The sequence below is a fragment of the Nelumbo nucifera genome, chromosome 2, assembly GCF_055504915.1.
Source record: "Nelumbo nucifera cultivar China Antique chromosome 2, China Antique-T2T, whole genome shotgun sequence".
Classification (NCBI taxonomy): domain Eukaryota; kingdom Viridiplantae; phylum Streptophyta; class Magnoliopsida; order Proteales; family Nelumbonaceae; genus Nelumbo; species Nelumbo nucifera.
The window spans coordinates 62,222,074-62,241,343 of record NC_142650.1 but is presented as its reverse complement, the minus strand read 5'-3'; the positions used below and the strand labels follow the sequence as shown (position 1 = coordinate 62,241,343).

The 19,270-nt window shown below is 36.2% G+C and overlaps 2 protein-coding genes across 9 annotated transcripts; one reads left to right on the top strand and one right to left on the bottom strand.

The window, feature by feature from the left end:
* Positions 1-1,329: 1,329 nt before the first annotated feature.
* LOC104607721 (GDSL esterase/lipase At5g03610-like) lies at positions 1,330-5,127 on the top strand. The gene is made up of 5 exons (XM_010273420.2): positions 1,330-1,588; positions 1,719-1,934; positions 2,761-3,044; positions 3,640-3,946; positions 4,702-5,127. The coding sequence occupies exons 1-5, from the start codon at positions 1,528-1,530 to the stop codon at positions 4,914-4,916; spliced, it is 1,083 nt and encodes a 360-aa protein (XP_010271722.1). The 5' UTR covers positions 1,330-1,527; the 3' UTR covers positions 4,917-5,127.
* Positions 5,128-9,816: 4,689 nt separating this feature from the next.
* On the bottom strand, positions 9,817-19,067 carry LOC104607722 (uncharacterized). 8 transcript variants are annotated; one of them, XR_016082029.1, is made up of 7 exons: positions 18,203-19,066; positions 18,050-18,097; positions 17,064-17,293; positions 16,812-16,921; positions 12,345-13,424; positions 11,774-11,865; positions 9,817-9,983 (listed from the first exon to the last, which is right to left on the bottom strand). XR_016082029.1 is itself a non-coding variant. In XM_010273423.3 (6 exons), the coding sequence occupies exons 2-5, from the start codon at positions 18,065-18,067 to the stop codon at positions 11,798-11,800; spliced, it is 345 nt and encodes a 114-aa protein (XP_010271725.1). In that variant the 5' UTR covers positions 18,068-18,097; positions 18,203-19,067; the 3' UTR covers positions 9,817-9,983; positions 11,774-11,797. The 8 variants fall into 8 exon arrangements, 2 of the variants coding, with proteins under 2 accessions (XP_010271725.1, XP_010271724.1); XR_016082031.1 differs by having other exon boundaries at positions 13,255-13,424; XR_016082030.1 differs by having other exon boundaries at positions 13,284-13,424.
* Positions 19,068-19,270: the final 203 nt, after the last annotated feature.

Here is a 19,270-nt window from a genome sequence, read left to right as displayed (position 1 = left end):
GTCCCTCCCTAACATGTAACTGTATTTGGGTCACGTGTGGACCCACTTGCTTTTCATTGGAAAAAATCCATTTAAGTTGATACAACTATCCATTTAAAGATTACCCTTCCAATTGGGCCCTTTACGAATGATTGGTCACCATTAGATAAGAACAATAGTTTTCATTATTGTCGTTGTCATCACCATTATTATCATCATCAATAGTTTATTACTTTAATATCAATAGTAGATGAGTTTAAATCTACTATTCTTATTTATACATCTAGTTCTTTTAACTAAGCAGTCTATGTGCTTGTTCAATATACTAATTTTGCACAATAGCAAGTTTGTAATTTTGACTTTGTTCAGCTTTGAACCATACATATTATGTATACATATATATATATATATATTATTTTATCTTATATTTTATATTTTATATATAAATATTATAATACGACAAGTTAAGACATATTATATAATATAAACAATATATACAATCAAGGTTCAAAGTATCGATATTCGCCAATACGTTGGTAGGGCGCACCGGCCAGTATCGATCCTTTTTCTTTTATATTTTACTTATTTTTGTTTTATTTTGGTTCAAAGGAACCGGTTTAAGTCCCGACTATCCTCTGAATCAGGCCGTTGTATCAAGAAGGGCCCGATACGATATGTAACGATTTTTTGAACCTTGTATACAATAAAATGTACACACATATTATGTGTGATATAACAGTACTGGCCCGATCCAGTACAGCCCATAATCACTGTTATCCATACACGGTACATAGATTTTTATTTTGTTGTGGCATTTCATGGTTACCCAGTATTCCCATACATAGGGACTGCTTTGCATGATTATGGGTCTGGAATTAGAATTGGAAATGTTCCATTCCAATTTTAATATTTGTTGGGATAAAATAGAGAAACCATTACGCCGAGTTTGGAAGTACTAGAGTGCAAAATCTTATATTTTGTATGTATTTATACTATACATATTTGCCATTATACTTTTTCCAAACTGAGCCTTAATTTCAACTGGTTGTGATTTCAAATCCTGTTTCAACCAAACAGGTAGGGGAATAGACCGTTTCAATTCCAATGGATTTTGATTCCGACTATAAACCAAATGCCCTCTCATGAATTGAATTGTAATATTGTATCTATTTTGCACGTGCTTTATAGGACTAATATCACATCCAACCAAAAGACTTTTGGCTCAGTTTGGAAAGAGTGTACAATGTAAATACATACAAAATAATATAAAATACAAGGTTTTACACTGTATTCCTTTGTAACTTTGTTCCTATTATATAATAATAGAGGAAACGGTCTGGTTTAATTCATGGTGGATGATAAGGACACTTCCTCGTTCCTGTACAATGAAGGCGGTATTAACTCAATGAACAAAAGTCAGTTCATACGAGCCAAATCATGTATAAATAAGAAGGCCTTCAAATTGAAAATCTATAAAGAAGAAGACTCTCCCTCTTGCCTTCAAATTAATTCGGCAACTCTATCTCCATTGATTCTGAATTTCCATTCATGGAGAATCAATGGAGGCACGTTTCCGTCTTTCATCTACTCTTCTTCTTTATTCTGACAGGTAATGCCAACGCAGCTGCGTTTACTGTGTTCTCCTTCTACGATAATTATGCATTCTGAACAAAGCTTCTGCCATTTTCTGTTGTTTCAGTGGATTGAAGCTATTCTAGTTTAATTTCGTGAATTTACAGGAATTCAAGTAGTTCAAAGTTCACCTCATTACTACCACCACCACCGCCGACTTGGTGGCCGCCTGTCCAAGCTTTTTGTCTTCGGTGACTCTTATGCTGACACCGGGAATAATCAGAAGCCTGTAGCTAGGTCCTGGAAGGTACCTTACGGTATAACTTTTCCCGGAAAACCAGCCGGCCGTTTCTCCGATGGCCGGGTTCTAACGGACTACGTAGGTGGGTTCTCTCTCTCTCTCTAAAATTGCTTAAATTTTTTTTGCTATACGAGCAACTGATACAATAAAATCCGAATAATGGACCGTTAATTCCGTATAGTAAGTATGAATAGTTGAACCGGAATATTTACCTTAGATTTCATATTAATCAATTTCCTATCTAAATCACTCAAAAAGGTTATTTCAGATTTCCTTCTTTCTCCTTCTATTAAGCGTATTATTTTTCGGTTTTTTTCTTAATTTTCAAATCAGAATTCCCAGAATAGCACCTTCTCTTTTCATAATCAGAGAAGGAAGAAGATTACAAGTTTTTGATTGAGTAGGAAGCAAGGATCATGCCTATAATCAAAGATGTCAATTAGTAGCATAATTGCGTCAGATCCGACTATCTCGATTAATATATAGATCTTTCCTAAAGAACTGTTTGTTTAATGGGACAGGATGGACCAGTTCTGACTCATTATCAGTTGGAACTGAAATATTAGACCCAGAACTGAATCGATTATAATTGGGTCATACCTGATGGTTCTGATTATAGGTCTGGTTGGAAATTGGTTCTGCGTATTTACTTTATAAGGCTGGGATTAGGTCTATCTGAATTCGGATTCAATTCTTACAAAATTTGTGCTCACACCGTACTCACAGCACTTAAACAGCTGAGCATTTGGAATCTCTCTCCATGAATAAAAAATGTATATGTAGGGAGATGTTTCAAACGAGGATGGTGTGAAGACAAATTTTGTGAGAACTGAATCTGATGTTGTTCAACGAATTTTCTTGAATTTCCATTTATGTATATATTTTATAAAATTTACTATATTATACAGCTTCTTTTCTTGGAATCAAGACTCCAGTAGAATGGAGGAAAATGGAGGCAAACCGACTGAGATATGGTCCATATGGAATAAATTTTGCGTTTGGAGGGACTGGTGTGTTTGATACGGTGGTTGCTCCTGACCGAAACATCACCATGACCAAGCAAATCGACTTCTTTCAACAGCTCATCCACGATGGAGTGTACAGCAAGCTTGACCTAGATTCATCCGTTGCTCTTGTATCTCTTGCTGGAAACGATTATACCACTTATTCTGCCAGGAATGGCAGCACAGAGGTGATCCATTTCTCCAACCTACTTCAATTAATTAGTGCTCTGTTTGGATAAGATTTTGCTTTTGATCTTTCAGACCACAAATGAGCCGTAGTGTTGTTTGGCAACAGATTGTTTCCTGCAGCCTCCCTGACTCGATGGGGTTGGAGATGGAAGATTGTCTTGGCAGGGATGAGGAGTGGAGTCCTCACCCCGGCCTGGTCCTAGATAATATTTTAATTTTTTTTTTATTTTAAGTAAATATATGTAAAAAATTTCAGCGATGTGGATTCCCAATAGAGAGCTGATCATCAATAAGGGTCAGAATTGGGGATGGGGACTTGTTTCAAAGTTGGAGTCGAAGATGGGGACTATATATGATCCCCATCCCGTTGCCATTCTTAAGCCAAAATCATTTAAGCCCCAACACCGATCCTGAAATTGGGACTTTGTGTTTTGTTGGATTTTAAAAGCACTAGTCCTGAAGCTAATGCCAACGGACCAAACCCAACTATTTCAAGCTAGTTCTGAAATTACGATCGAAGAAGAAAAGGAAATTCGAAAATATACTTATTGACATCGAGACCTCTATACTTTTTACTAACCTCATTGATGGCAGGGTTTGTCGAACTTCACTGCATCCATCATTAATCAACTAGCTATAAATATGAAGCGCATTCATGACATGGGAGTGAAGAAAGTAGCAGTTACAGCTGTTGAGCCTTTCGGATGTCTTCCCGCAAACTCAGTCTTGTCTTCTTATCAACAATGCAATGAAACAAATAACAAGATATCAATCTTCCACAACCTCTTATTACAGCAAGCAGTGGAGAAGTTGAATAACGAGACCAACGAATCCACATTCATAATTCTTGATCTCTATAACGCATTCATCTCCACATTTGAGAGACAGAAAGATCATCCAGGTGATTTCTCTACTTTGACTAGAAATACTTGTTTGAATGATGATTTATATATCTTTAATAATAAGGCTCAACAACCTCTCTAGCCGGAGGTTAAACAACTAAGAAGACAGCTGAACAACCAAGAAGAAAACTATGACCTTCCTACTTTTGTGATTTCTGTAGGAGTTTCTATTAAAAGAATTATAATCTGAAGCCAAAATACTTTTAATTAAGCCTCAAAGCACAAAGCCTTCCATGGTTATACTCAATACATTGGTTTGATTATTTATATATTATATATATAGCTTTTTATATTATACTTATATTTTCCAACTTGTTGGCCAATCTAAAATTCTATAGTAAATCAGGACTTCTTCTATCTATATATTTCAGAGTCCAACTTCTTCCAACTTCTATTTTCCAACTTCTTCTATTTATATATAGCTTTTTAAAATCGAACCGGACAATGAATTGGTCAGAGTCCACTTCTCGGGTCAAATGATCTGACTGTTCGAACCAAATGAACAGCCCGTTCTGACAAAAAATAAAAACTACCAAAACCATTGGGCGGTTCAAATGGTTTGACCACCCAAATCAGCAGTTTTCTAACCAAATCAATAGCTTTTGGCAAAATAACAGTTTTGGGGTAAAACGGAATCAATCACCTGACCGATGCCTAATTTTTCTAATCCAACCATCCGGTCCGATCCGATTTTAAAAATCATAATTTTTCATTTACCAACTAATAACAATAGAACATTTGATGCACTGAACAGGAAGTTTGAAGTATGTTAATCCATTGAAGCCATGCTGCGTGGGTATAACTACAAAAGACTTGTGTGGAGAGAAAGATGAAAATGGTGTGGCCAAGTATACAGTATGTCAAGATCCTGAATCTGCATTCTTTTGGGATGATGTACACCCTTCACAGGAGGGTTGGCATGCAGTCTCTTCAGCTTTGCAAAATTCTCTACAGCAACTCTCCCTCTAATATATATAAGCGATAAATCTCCTTAATTACTTCATTCATGTTGGAGTCACTTCATTCTTTTCTTTTCTTGTATTTTTATTTTATTTTTAATTACAAAATGTCTTTCCAATTTTTGATATTTCTTGATTCAATGGCTTCGAGAGTACAATCGATTTTTCTTCTGTGTATCTTGGAAGACTTGAACAAGAAAACAAAAAATTTATTTGTTGTATCTTCCGGTAGCTCATCAGAGGCCATCACATGCATTTTTTGATTAAGTGCCTGTTTGGTAAGTCTTTTCCATAATATCTATTATAAGATCTGATAGTTAATAGACAGGTTAAGCTTTTGCAAATAGATCTTGGAATGTTTTTCATAGATTTCATGAAATACTATAAAAGCTAGAAGACCGTTTGGTAATGTGATGAAAATGTGTATTATATGTATATGAATGTCTTATGTGTGAGCCCAGGAACCTTTCATTTAACACATGGGACCCATATACATTTTTTAAGGTGGATTCCACATACCATAGGTGGACATATATGTGGGCCCAATATATCATTGGTAGACATGAAAAAATTTACAAGGTGGACCCAATATATCATTGGTAGACATGCATGTGGGATCCATGTGTTGACATGTATGTGGGGCCTATATATATTTTTCAAGGTGAGCCCTACATACCATTGGTGGACACGCATGTGGGGTCCGTGTATGGACATGTATGTGGGGCCCACATACATTTTTCAAGGTGGCCCCACATACTATTGGTGGACATGTATGTAGGGCTCATACATTTTACAAGGTCGGCCCTACATACCATTGGTGGACATGTACATGGGGTCCGTGTGTGGACACGTATGTGGGGCCCACATACATTTTTCAAGGTAGGCCCCACATTCCATTGGTGGGCATGCATGTAAGGTCTTTGTGTGGACATGTATGTGGGGCCCACATGCATTTTACAAGGTGGGCGCAACATACCATTGGTGGACATGCATGTGAGGTCCTTGTGTGGACAGGTGGGCCCCACATACCATTGGTGGACATGCATGTGGGGTCCAAATATATTTTACAGGGTGGACCCCCCCCATTGGTGGACATGCATGTGAGGTCCATGTGTGGACATGTATAGGAGACCCACATACATTTTTCAAGGTGGGCCCCACATACTTTTTCCAAGGTGGACCCCACATACCATTGGTAGGTCCCACTTACACATTCAAATAGCTTTTTGTGAAAAGATAACCCATTTTCTCCCAAGCGTGCGTATCGTGCCACACGTTCTAATAAGACAAGGGGCACTAAAAGATTGTAAAAGCTTCATTTGAAGCTTCCTGAAAAAGCCAAAATTCGGGTTGTTAGCGTTTTTTATGGGTTGGAGTTTTTTCCCAATAGACCTTTCTATTACCAAACGGGAAAAGCCCAAGATTTAGATTTCCAAGCTTCTAAACAGCCCGAAGCTCACACAGAAAGACTTGCCAAACGTGACCTAAATAAAATATGCTTGAATTTTATTTTTATTTTATTTTTGGTCTAAAGTGAAAACTCACAGAGTGGGGAATCAATCTATCCCAACACCAACTCAAATGTAGGAGTCCATGGCAGGGTAGGTCGGGTTTATGCTAGCCTAAGCCCAACTCCAAGGGCTAAGAATTAGGACTAACACCCAAGCCTGGCCCATGCCTAAGGTCAAGCCTAAATTGTCCAATCTGGGCTCTGTCTATATTGAAATTTGATACACTTGTGTTTATCTCATACACAAGCTAGGTTTTGGTTGCTCAATCAGTCCACACCAAATTTTGATATAAATGTAAGTGTATATGCATGCATCAATGCAAATATGTGTTTATATATGCATAAATATGTACATGGTCGGATCAGATTTGGGCTACCTAAGGAATAGACCTAAGCCCAGCCAGAAAAATAAAAAAGCCCAAACTTTTGGATTGATCCAGTCTTGAGTTAATTGGATCCAAGCAAATTGCACCCCCCTACTCAGATGTGGGTTCAAAAATAATCACACATTTAAAATCCAATTCAATTAATTATTTATGTTTTTTATTAGTTTCTAATTTAATTTTAGAAAGAATAGCATGGAAGAGCTACAATGGAGGACTCAAATCCAAGTATCTTATGTTGTAAGATAAACAATTAAAATTCTAGTTCTGGGTTGGGCTCAGGTTGACAGATCCAGCTTGACCTCAGGCTCAGGCCCCTAATTCTAATGGTTGGGCCTAGTTGGGGTTAATTACTGTTATTTTAATTATCGAGATATTCTACTTAAATAATTCAATAACTTATTTAAAAAAATTATGGTAAATTCACTGATTTAACAGTAATTTATCATTAAATTATTGTTATTTTAATTATTGATATTTTACTTGAATAAGTAATTAAGTAACATAAATTATGGTAATTTCCAGTAATAATTACCATATTTTTTAATTATATTTATACTTAATAATTTAAGTAGTTGTCAATAATAATTTAGTGATCATTATAGTTATTTTAATTACTGTAAAATAATTTTATAGTAATGAAAATAACAATAATTATAATTTAAATACTTTATTAATTATGGTAATTTACTATTATTTTTTTTTATCAATTAATAAGAGTAATATTTTAACTTTAATTAATTAAACCATAATTAATTAAGTAACTAATTATCAACTCTACTTGATTAATTAAGGAGCTGTTTGTCATCGTTGCCGCTTCCTGAAGAAATGGCGCCACATCAGCGCCATATCATTGCCGTTTCCTGGAATAATATTTTAACTTTCCCTACCTTTTTCTTCAAACCAAACATTGCCCAAGTGTACCCTACTCCATCCTTAACATTAATTCCTCTTTAATGTGAACTATGTAGGTGTAGGTGTAGGATCAGACCACTGTGTGTACCCTACGCTTTTTTGCACCATCGATCATATTTCCTTTGGCCTTTGCTATTCTTGCCATTGTTTCCAATTTCATTTAATTAGTAATTGAGAAAAAGAGAAGTAATTAATTTGCTTCTAGTGAAAGCAATCTCCAAAGATTGCAGTGCAAATCTGAATTGGATCCAAAATTTTGCACCAAATTTCGCTTTGCATCCATGTGTAAGTCCATTAGCATGGAAAAGACTGGCCTAATTTTTTTGAAGGTTCAAGGGAAATGGCCAAATCTAATGGTGGTGGAAAGGAAGTGGTCGGACCCAAAGGAGCTACGCTATGTACCCTCCAGAAAATAACCAAGTAGTGTTAGTATGGGACCCATATAGCCGGCCGGCCCTATGTTGTAGTCATTGAGGATCCCTCATAGTTAGCCTTAGGACTCTCATTTAGTTGAGTCAAGAATGGTAGGCCCTAGAATCTCTCATCTCTCTCCCCATTATTCTCTAACTAACTCAAATTCGAATTTTAAATAAGAGATAATAGATAAGAAAAAATAGATGAGTGGTTGAGGTAAGGTGGTAGGGAAGGCGTGCGATTCTCATTGGTTAATATATACATACACTACATTCGCAGCAAAGAAGCCCTACAAGAAAATATCACTTAGAACGGCAAGGGAAAAACAATACCCCGACCTCCTTCCGAGTCCCGATTCATGGGAAGGCAGATTTCATAGAGCAATACCTCGACTACATGACTATTCCGCATGAGTCAAACCATGGTTGGAAGAAGGATCCCTTGAAAACTGAGTGCCTGTGTTCCGGGCCACGAAGTAATTCCACCCTGATTATGGTTTTTTAGTACAAAAAATGACTTAAATATCCTATTGGACAAACCACCCTGTCACGGGGCTAATCGTTGGGGCTCCGTGCAACACTCGAATGCAACGAGTAAGCCTAAGCGACAAGTAACAACACAAGAAAAGGCAATAAAGATAACACACGAATTAGATAAAAGGCAAATTGTATTGCATTAATGGATGGCAAGCATAAGCACACAGTTCAGTGTCGAGGGGATCTTATGCTTAACCTTTACATGCTCTTGATTCACTCGACTACCTACCTCCCCTCAAAGAATACGTTAAGCTTTTGGGGGAGTGACAATAGAAAACATTAAAAGGATGAAAAATCATACTATGTAATTACAATAACGCTATTGGCGGTCCCCCCTTACAAGATACATGCATAGCCCACCCATGACACATGTTGACACCATGAAGGCACACGGTTGGCACTCTGATGGCACGTTGGTAGGTGCTTGATGGCGCGGCGAAAGAGTCACTTGTGACAATCCGACACCCAAAAAGATCTGAGTAATGTAGATAGTAAATACAAGATACCTCAACGAGTTTCACTACAAGAAAAACGATCAAAGCTGGCAGTCGACTCGCAAGACCGCCAACTTAAACCTTTAGACCACCGCCTTAGAGGTAAGGCAACGGTCATGAGTCTGCCGCCTAAACCACTACCGGCTTAGACAAAAAAGACTACCGCCTTTAAGGACTGGTCCGATGCAATTCAATCACTCCTAAAGTGGCGATATGTCAGAACCGTCGGCTTAGAGGTAATAAGGGCGACGGTCTGAACCGCCGACTTAGATCTCTTTGGACCGCCGCCTTAGGTCGATCAAAATGTTGTAGGTGACCATCTGGACCACCAGCTTAGGTCTCTTTAAACCGCCGCCTTAGGTAGGTCAAAATGTTGCTTTCACTTTTAAGTGCTAGTCTGCACCGCCGGCTTAAATCTCTTTAGACCACCTCCTTAGGTCGGTCAAAATGTTGCTTCCACTTTTAGGTGGCGGTTTGGACCACCGCCTTAAGTCTTTTTTTATGTCTAAGGCGGCGGTTGTATGACCGCCGACTTTGTTTTTTTATTTTTTTTATTTATATCAATTTGATTTCAACATTTTTTTTGGTACCTATTTAATACAAATCTCATAACAAATAATACATAAAAAACAATTAAATAAAAAATGCAAATTAAAAATTAAAAATAATTAATTAATTAAATTATTAATTACTATAATATTCAAAACAAATTGCTTAAATACAATATCCAATTAACATAGAAAAAGTACAAGGCATTTAAAAAAAATCTTCTTGAAAAATGTAACACATCTTCCAATGCACATCCACTGAACATAATGGTTTAACCTACAAATCATAACATATAAATTGTTAGATAATATAAAGTAAATGAGATCAAATACAATTCTCAATAAAATTGGAGTAGCATTTGGGTTTTGCACTCAAGGCTGCGTTTGGAAGGAGTACAAATACAAATTTGTAGAGTGCAAAACCAAATATAAAAAAAATAATAACAGATTCATTAATAAATTATAAAAAATAAAAGCAAGGTAGAGCTAAACTGGTTGAAGTGGCTGAACTGAACGGCTTATTGAAGAAATCCTTGTTACATGTAGCTATTATTTTTCTCCCAGCCACAACCAAACATTTAACACCAATGGTTAACACATGGACGGTCTAGTACAAGCATCATTTTCATCTCTCCTTTTATTAGTTACCAATCACAAAAAATGTTTTTCTAATTTCCCCTTCCAATTTGGGCTTTATTATGAGAAGAATGACAAGAAAAGAACCCCATTCAATACATAACGACCCATATCATTCTACTTGGCGGGAAAAGGATCATGGATTGGGTTCTCATTCATCAGTTTTCAAGGTATATAAGTTACAATAGTATCTATCATCTAGCTTTAAATATCTGCAAGCAAGACTTTGATCGTGGCTGCTGGTAGCTAGGGTGCAGCACAACTTTTGCAATTAATTAATTAAAGAGTGAATTACTTGATCGATTGATAGGTTTATCCATGATGACCAGGTGCATGTATCTTCATATGTTATATAACTGCTATTGTTTATCAGTTTGAATTCATTTAGCTCTCATACCCCACATAAAGACCACAATACCAGCCATGGTGTCCATCTAGTTGTGCATCTAATAGCAGTTATTTGGGGGATCAACCTTCCTTAATTTAGCTGAACTGAATGATTTATTGCTTTATTTTTAGTGGATAAAATATTTAAATAATAAAGTACTCAAGGGTATAGTAGCCTATCCAACTATAGCTTCGGCCATTAAAAACCTCCCAACACCATGACTATGATGTTAATGGCTTCTCAGTTCAGCCATTAAAATCCTCCCAACTTCAGCTTCAGCTACTAAAAGACAAAGCAATAAGCTTCTCAGTTCAGCCACTTCAACTACTGTTATATCAAATGGCCCACAGGGGACCAGGTAGCAGTTTGACAAATTTGACTATGATGTTAATGGCTTCTTCTCAATATTGAATCAAACAGAGTTTCCAAACAAAATTTTTAATGCAGAGCTGAAATTAACTAAATACAGAATAGTACACAGATAATCTAACATGGAAGTGTTAAAGCTATCAGTGGATTAAATGGTGGTGAAGGAGCATAAGAAAACAGATAAACCACTGATATGATAAAACGCCAAACGACAAAATGATAAAACCAAATCCTAATTGAAACTAGTAAATGAAGGAATTAGGACTAAATGAGTGACCTATGCTCAAGATGGATGGGAAATAATGCCAGATGACATGATGCAAAGAACTTCCTGGGTAGGTTTTATGATAATTTCTAATGGGGAATGATCTAGCAATATGCTAATGAAATGATGATGAGGGTTTACACAAATTACATATGTTTTAAGTGAGTTTATAACCAAGTAGATAAACTATAAAATTCAATAATTTAATATGTATGTGTTTCAAGAGCATGGGCAAGGGCAGACTCAAAGGATCTATCTGAATCTGAACTACTTGGGCCTTTAAGATGGAAGTTATCATGGAACTGCATATATACATAAGCATCCATAAGGAGTCAAAATAATCTACAGAAATAACACCAACAAACTAAAAGTGAAATTAAGAAGATTTTCAAATGGAAATAGCACATACCCAATTGCAAGATGCGCTGATACATTAATAGTCAGTTTTGGGACTTCTGCTATCCTCATTAAGTGTTTTGGCAGAAGTGAAAGTAATGAAGCCTGAGATAAGAAAGTGAATCTCCTTAGAACTAACATATCATGCAAATCCCGTATTACTTGGTGGATACAAGAGATAAAATTAAAAAAAAAAACAAATTATAATAAAATTTTCAGAGGAATAGTCATTTTTTATGACCCCAAAAAGAGTTTGTGCCACTGTCACCTAAAGACAAAGTCAACCAGTCAAATACTTGTTGCCAACTGAAGATAACTGTAAAAACAAAGTACCCATAAAACTGCAAAGTCCTTAAAAGAGTTTACATGGAATAGTGAAGAATCTTGTATGAGGAGTTGCAGATGATGTCTCCTTGGTTAAAATGGAAAAACATGACCAACTTCCAAAAAGTAAAAGACATGCACATGTTGCACATATACAAGAAAAAAAGACGTGATTGAGTTCATATGAACTAGATATGACTGACAAGAGTATTTTAGATATGACTTGTGCTGAAGGAATATACATACATGGGGTCCATTACCTTGTCCGCATTATTCTTGGATCCTTGCTTTCAGATTTGGGCTGGCTTTTTTTTAGAATGTGGATCTTTATGCCATCAAATAATACTTTTTTGCCCGTTAGTAAAGGGAAATAGTTTAGTACTTAGAGAAAAAGGGAAATAATTTAGTATTTGTTTGGGAAGTTGAAGGTGCTTTTCAAGAAGTGAAATGAAGATCCAACCAAGCAAATGTAATCTATGTTTATTTATCTAATCTGTTTACTTTCACAAAACTCATGGGAGTACTTAGCTGATTGACCCCTTGGTATTTAGATCCTTTTGCATAGAAGCTACCACAAGCATGTTTATGGGGAAACAATACTCGATCATCAGAATTTACATAAACCATAGTCTGTAGCATACCTCAGACTAGATCATGATGCCATAAATGGTCTGAAATTCTAGGTTCTTGCTTTCCTGTTTCTATCATCATTCATCTGAGACTGATGGAAACCTGTTCTGTAGTTATTATTTGCTCCTACACCAGTACTAGCATTAGGACCATCAGCAGCTGAATGAAATAGCCATAACATCCCTATCATCATCTTTAGTATGTGCACTTTGGACTTGTTACAAGTCCAAGCCTAGTGCGTTTATACATTGGCCCTAAATATTAACTTCTTTCTTCAGGGATTTATTATGGTCAGTCTAACTTAATTTCAGCCCTTTTACTGCTAACCGACCCTAAAACTACCCCATCCAGCAATAAGAAACTACCCAAGCAAATGCTAACCTGAAGTCATCTCAGCAAACTCATAAAGAGGGGGGGGGGGGGGGAGGGATTGATGCTTGCTTAGGATCATTCAGATGAAAGCAAATTCAAAATGATAAACTGAGACCAATGGAGTTATGTAAACTTAAACAAACTCAGATGCTACAAAATTTTGCTTACAGCCAGCGTAGTTGTTGCCAGGAAATTACCGAAACTCTACCACAAACTATTTCTGGTTTTGCTCTCAATATAGGGTTGAATGGGTGGGACCCTTCCTAGAAACTAGAAAGTCAGCCAGAATCTCAAGAGGATCCTTAACTCCACCTGAGGCCAACACCTGCAAAATTTAACTATTGTTTCATAAATTTCATTGCTCTCAACTTTGAACTCCACAACTCAGAACCTTAAAAAGTATATTCATAAATTACTGATTTTATTGCATATGCCAATGATTAATTAGAATAAGTCAATAATAATAAAATTAAGTTCTCTGGAGTTATATCAAAGGTCCAGAAGTTAAGCTTGCTGAGAGACCAAGACTCAAGGAATTACAACAGTGGAAAATTAGTAGTGCGATGATTGTTGGATTCTAAGACCTGTTGATGCAAACTTTGGGATTTCAACAAGAAAACTTTTGCACTGTCAAAGGGATTAAGAGATGCAGAACTATTTCGAGAAAGTATACCAGCAACTAAACCCACACAGACGTTTCAAAACAAGTATTATCTTCAACAATCAAGGGGAGAAAATTTCAAGAAAAAAATATTATTATGATTACCCAATGAAATGGTACAAGGTCCCTATCTCCCTCCCCACCAGATCCAACTATGTAGTCCCCGAAGCAATACATCATGCATGATAGTCCTACAAATTTTGAAAATTAAAGCAAAAAAACCTCTGATTTACATGAGAATAAGCACCAAAAAAAAACTATAGTTTACTAAAACTATGTAGTCACTATCAGTGTTTCAGCTATTCACTATCAAAATTCAAAGTTCAGAACTCACTTATCAGCGTTTTGGCCTTAGTTCCAAACTTACAAAACTTTAATGTTCGGGGACATTTCACTAGTCACTTATTAAAGCAATTCTTCAGCACATAAAGATGTTTGGTGGTACTGGTACTACAAAAGCATTTTAGATTACAAATCTTGTACATTTGATGCAGATCTCACACCCCAAGACCATTGTACGCTTTGGGCATAAATCTTGATGCGCAACACTTACAATCATATATATTAAAGAGAAGAATTACTTCATCACAATTCAGTTCAACTTTATTGTTGTAGTGGTTGATTATTACTTCAGTCTTGCCCCTCTAAATTAAAAATGAAGAAAAAATCCCAAACACCTGGGTGTTTTTCCTTTTCTATTTTTAGGTGCAAAGTATGGGAGGCAGGTTGGGCCACTCCATGATCCATCAAAATTGCTTCCAAAACTTCTTAGTTACTTACTCCTAGGTTGAAACATTCCATAGTGAGACATCCAATCATATCAAGGTCAAATATCACATAAAATTCCAAGGAAACAGGGATATTTTTTCTGTTAGTGGTAGGGAATGACAAGATAGGACTTTGCACTTCCAACTGTCTAATTATTCTTCATTAATGAGTTAATGGATCTCATCTCCAACAATCCTTATTAGATACCTGTAGCTCAAAGTATGTCTCCTTGCAAATACCATTCATTTCTGATTATGAGCTTGATAATTAATTGATGCTTTGTCTCAATATGAAGAAATTTAATCTTGGAAGCCATTAGGCAATTTCATTCATTCAATGCTTATTCTATGTTTTTATCATAAAGAAACCAAAAAGGTCTATAGTAATAATTGACCTATTCAACCGTAAGGTTATCTTAAATTTTTTTTTTTTTGCATATTTAAAATAGTATCATATATGTTTTTATTTGGGTACATTGATGTTAGTTGCTTTAAGCATTTGTGATGTAGATTGCTGGTTTTCTATTTCCTTTTTTATCAGCAAAGTAGAATTTTGTTGAGAAAATAGAAAATGATGCTTTTATAAAGTATTTACATGTTTCTGTACATAAACAGAGATCCAACTGTAACATAACATTTTAACGTGTTTCCTCTCCCCTGCTTCATCAAGAGCCCCACAATCAATACAATTTTAACCCAACAGATATTCTTCCCAACACAGTTGTTGCCTACCCAATACCCACCCCTTCACGAGTTTGGAATCTGCTGGTATTCTTTGACTTGGAAGTTCCTAGGCAGGCACTGAATGGTCATTGCATTGACTATGGGGCCAAAAGGACCAGTCATTGCTTCACCACATTAATAGTACTGGTTTATATATAATATTTTGTATCCTAATTTATTAAATATACATGTACACACAGTACTGCACTTATTTATATATTTGAGTTGACTTGATATGCCTCTTTTAGTTCAAGAAATAGATTAAGGCCAAGTTTGGGAGTGCTTATTTGAAAAATAAGTGTTTATTCTAATAAGCATGAGCATTTTGGTGAAAAAGCACTTATTTCAAATAGGGGTAGTATAGGTATTTTCAAAATGGCATGGTGGACCATGACAGGCCAAAAAGGAAATAAGCTTTTATTGAATAATCACTTTAAAATAAGCCCAAATTTCAGGCTTCTTGGATGAGTGCTTATTTGAATAAGCATTTATTTTTAAGCACTCCCAAACTTGGCCTAAGTGTTAACATTATATTTTTGTTTATATTTGCCATCATTGAGTGATCACCTATAAGAGTGGTCTGAGCCTCTTCTTAGGTGCCTAAGCTGGTTTGTATTAGCTTTAGGCATTATGTAGCTGTTGAACAAAGGTGTGCGAACAATTGGAGATTTTCAAGTAGGGGAATCATGGAGTTACCAGAAAAAAACTGTAGGGAGTCATGGGCCAATTATTTTACATCTTCAAATTCAATAGGCAGATGACATTCTTATTCTTATGTTTTTGGAGGTTCTATAAGTTTTTTTTTTGGAGCATGTCTTGAATCTTAGAGCTATACTAAGAAGTTTTGTGATGCTGTTTATGCAAAACTGTGATGATTTGAATAGACAGTAGGGAGGTGGGAGGGAATTATTAGAAAATTGTGCTTCTTGACTTGACTGTCAAATTGGAGGGCTTCCTTTTATCTACTTGGATCTGCTGAGGGGCAAAAGAATATGTTGTGTCAACATGGCAACTTGTTTTGGATAGAATTGATTGAAGGTTGGTGGTCTGGAAATGTAGATATATGTATTTGGGTAGTCAAGTCATGCTAATTAAGAGTGTGTGGGCAAACTTACCTATTTAACTTTTGTTGTTAAATATTCTAGCTGCTACATAGAAAAAATAGATGATTTAAAGGAACTTTCTATGGGCAAGATGTGGTGGGAGGAAGTTCCATTTGGTTAACTTGGATTGGGTATATAGACATAAGAAGATGGGTTTGTTTGGTTTTAGAAGAATCAGAGCTTTTAGTAAGCAGCTCTTCGGTTAAATGGTTATGGAGTTTTGGGTTGGGGAGGGAGGTTCTGTGGAGGGGACAGTATCATATATTTCTTTGACACACAACTAGTGATTCATGACTACTATGCATTGCCCTACTACTCTTAATTCAGAAAATAGTTGCTGAAATCTAATTAGAAAAGGTATCCAAGCCAAACTACAAAACAAATACAAAATTTGAACGATATTATATATTATGATAAGCTAGGCTCTCTTTAACTCAGAAAGTAGGCAAGTCTTCGGTAGATACAACTCACCATTTAGATATAAGGTGAACCATGAACAGGATGCACCATGAACATGAGTTCCGCCAGTATGACAACTTAAGTTTCTCAGGCAACAATGCAAAAGAACTGCCACGGAAATCCTGAAAGAGAATGTCAAAGATAGTGTCTAAATTGAACCAACGTACAGTGTCTGGGTTGAATCAGGAATAGTATCAACAACAAATAACAATAACAACAATAACAAGTTAACAACACACAAATAGAACGAGAGAAACTCCATACCTCAAAAGTCTGTATTCTATGGGCTTTGTCTCAATAATTCCTCCAAATTTAGAAATAGCTTCTTTAACAGATTCAAATGGTGTTGCAGTATCAACAAGGCCTCTATGTACATCAACCCGTTTTACATGTTGAGAGACACCAGATTCAATCTGGCCAGCATTTTTGTTATTTTTGTATATTTCTTTGACTCTTGTGGTCATCTCTTTCTTTATAAGGAATGAAATTTTATACTGTTGATTAACAAAAAAAAGTATTATAAATGTAATAGGACAGAGTAAAAAGAGGAAGGAAGAAATTTTCCTCTCTCTCTATAGGAGGGAAGAGAAAATAAAAAGATATGCTAGAATTAAAGAATAAAATTTGTATATCTCAAAACGAGATATTGCTGAACCACTATAACCTCACTAATTCTTCAAGAAAAATGAATGGCAGGTACAACAGAAAAATGGGACCATGCATGAAAGGAACTTCATAAGAAAAAACCAAAACTTTTATTTGCTAATTCTAAAATAGCATTGCATTAGTGCATGCTTGAACATCCAAGAGGACCTAGGAAGGAGCTGGTTTGACAAACTGACCAAGTGAGTGAAAGAATTTCCCCCCCACCAAGACTTGGAGGAACAAGAATTGGGTAGCCCAACCAGCCAACTCAATGAACAAATTAAGCCTATACCAGGTTGGGTAGTTCCAATTTTCCTCCAATTTTCTTTAAAAAAAAACAGAAAATAATATCTGAAATATGTTTGAACAAGAAAATGAATAAGAGCAACAACAACAGTTGCTAATGTTACTTGATAAGAAGAAAGCTTATCCCTAAAAGATAATCTCTATCTGATCAGTTGTCATAGATAAAGCTGGGAAAAAGATTAGATGACGAATAACGAGGTTAAGCTAACGCTTCATGAATCAGCAGAGTCTAGGCTTTGGGTTTGATCAGAAGGAAAAGTTAAAATTAAAAAAAAAAAAGGATAAATGATCTTGCTTACCTTTGCTTTGATGAGCATTAATCCTGGCTCTTATTCTCATTGAGGAACCTGTAAAATTGTTTACAAAGAACAAGAAATCAAACATGCAAACTCAAAATAGAAACCCAATACTTGGAAATGAATATAAACAAATAAATGAAAAATGATTCTTGCCTTATTCTTTAGATAGGTAATTTGTAGAACAGAAGGACGAGCATGCATCTGCCCAAACCATGGCTTAATTAGCTTCTGTGTGTGAATGTTAGAATGTAACGGTAGAAGATCTAGTGTGAGAAAGCTTTCAGGGACAACCCGTAAATTAATGCATTTGAATGTTGAGCATGTTTTTCTACCAAATTAAAGATGGTTAAGAACAATGAAGGAAGCTTTTCTTTATGCCATTTGTAGAAGAAGCTCTAGGCAGAAAGACCAAGTGGCATATGTATTGATACGAGCTGCGTTGTTCTGACGACAAAGTTCAATTAGGCGTTGCCATGTTTGAAAGGAAATTCCAGATACGGCCATGGCGAATGAGTATTCCAAACCCGCCAGGTTTAAAGATCAAAAGAACTCTGAATCTGAATCCAAAACCAATGATGTTCTCCTCAACCATTGATGGTTTTGGGGAAATTCCAGATGTTCTCCCCAAAACCATTGATGTTCTCCTCAAACTCTGAATCTGAATCCAAACCCTTCTTCACAAACGTGCAGATGTTCTCCTCAACATCGTGAGCGGAGATTTTGAAACGAGCAGAAACCCTTGTCTCTTTCACTCAACCGTGCGGCTCCCTCTTAGCTCTTTCACTGTATTTTGAAATGAGCAGAAACCCTTGGCTTGGAGAAGATGCGAAGAGTCAATCGCTTGCTCGTGAACCTTTCTCTCTTCTTCAAAATTCCTCTTCCTCGGCAAGGTTGTCTGCTGGAAAGAGAACCTTCTGCCTTGTCGAATAGAAGGCGCCTTCGCGCGGGAGAAAGAAATTTTTGCCTCCCCGCGTTTGGTATGTGGAACCCGAATTTAGACCGGTTTAATTCCGGTTTAGTTATAAAATCCGCCGAAGGTATTAATATAGACCGACACGTCGGCCTTTAAGTGGCCTTTGAAAGTCCGCCGCCTCAAAAGTCATTTTTCTTGTAATGTTTGAAACCAACTAACAAACAATCATTCACTGTTTCATTAGCATCTGAGCCACTTGCTTGTCTATTGGGAATCGCAACCCTGTCTTAAGGCTGGCTGTCCTCGTA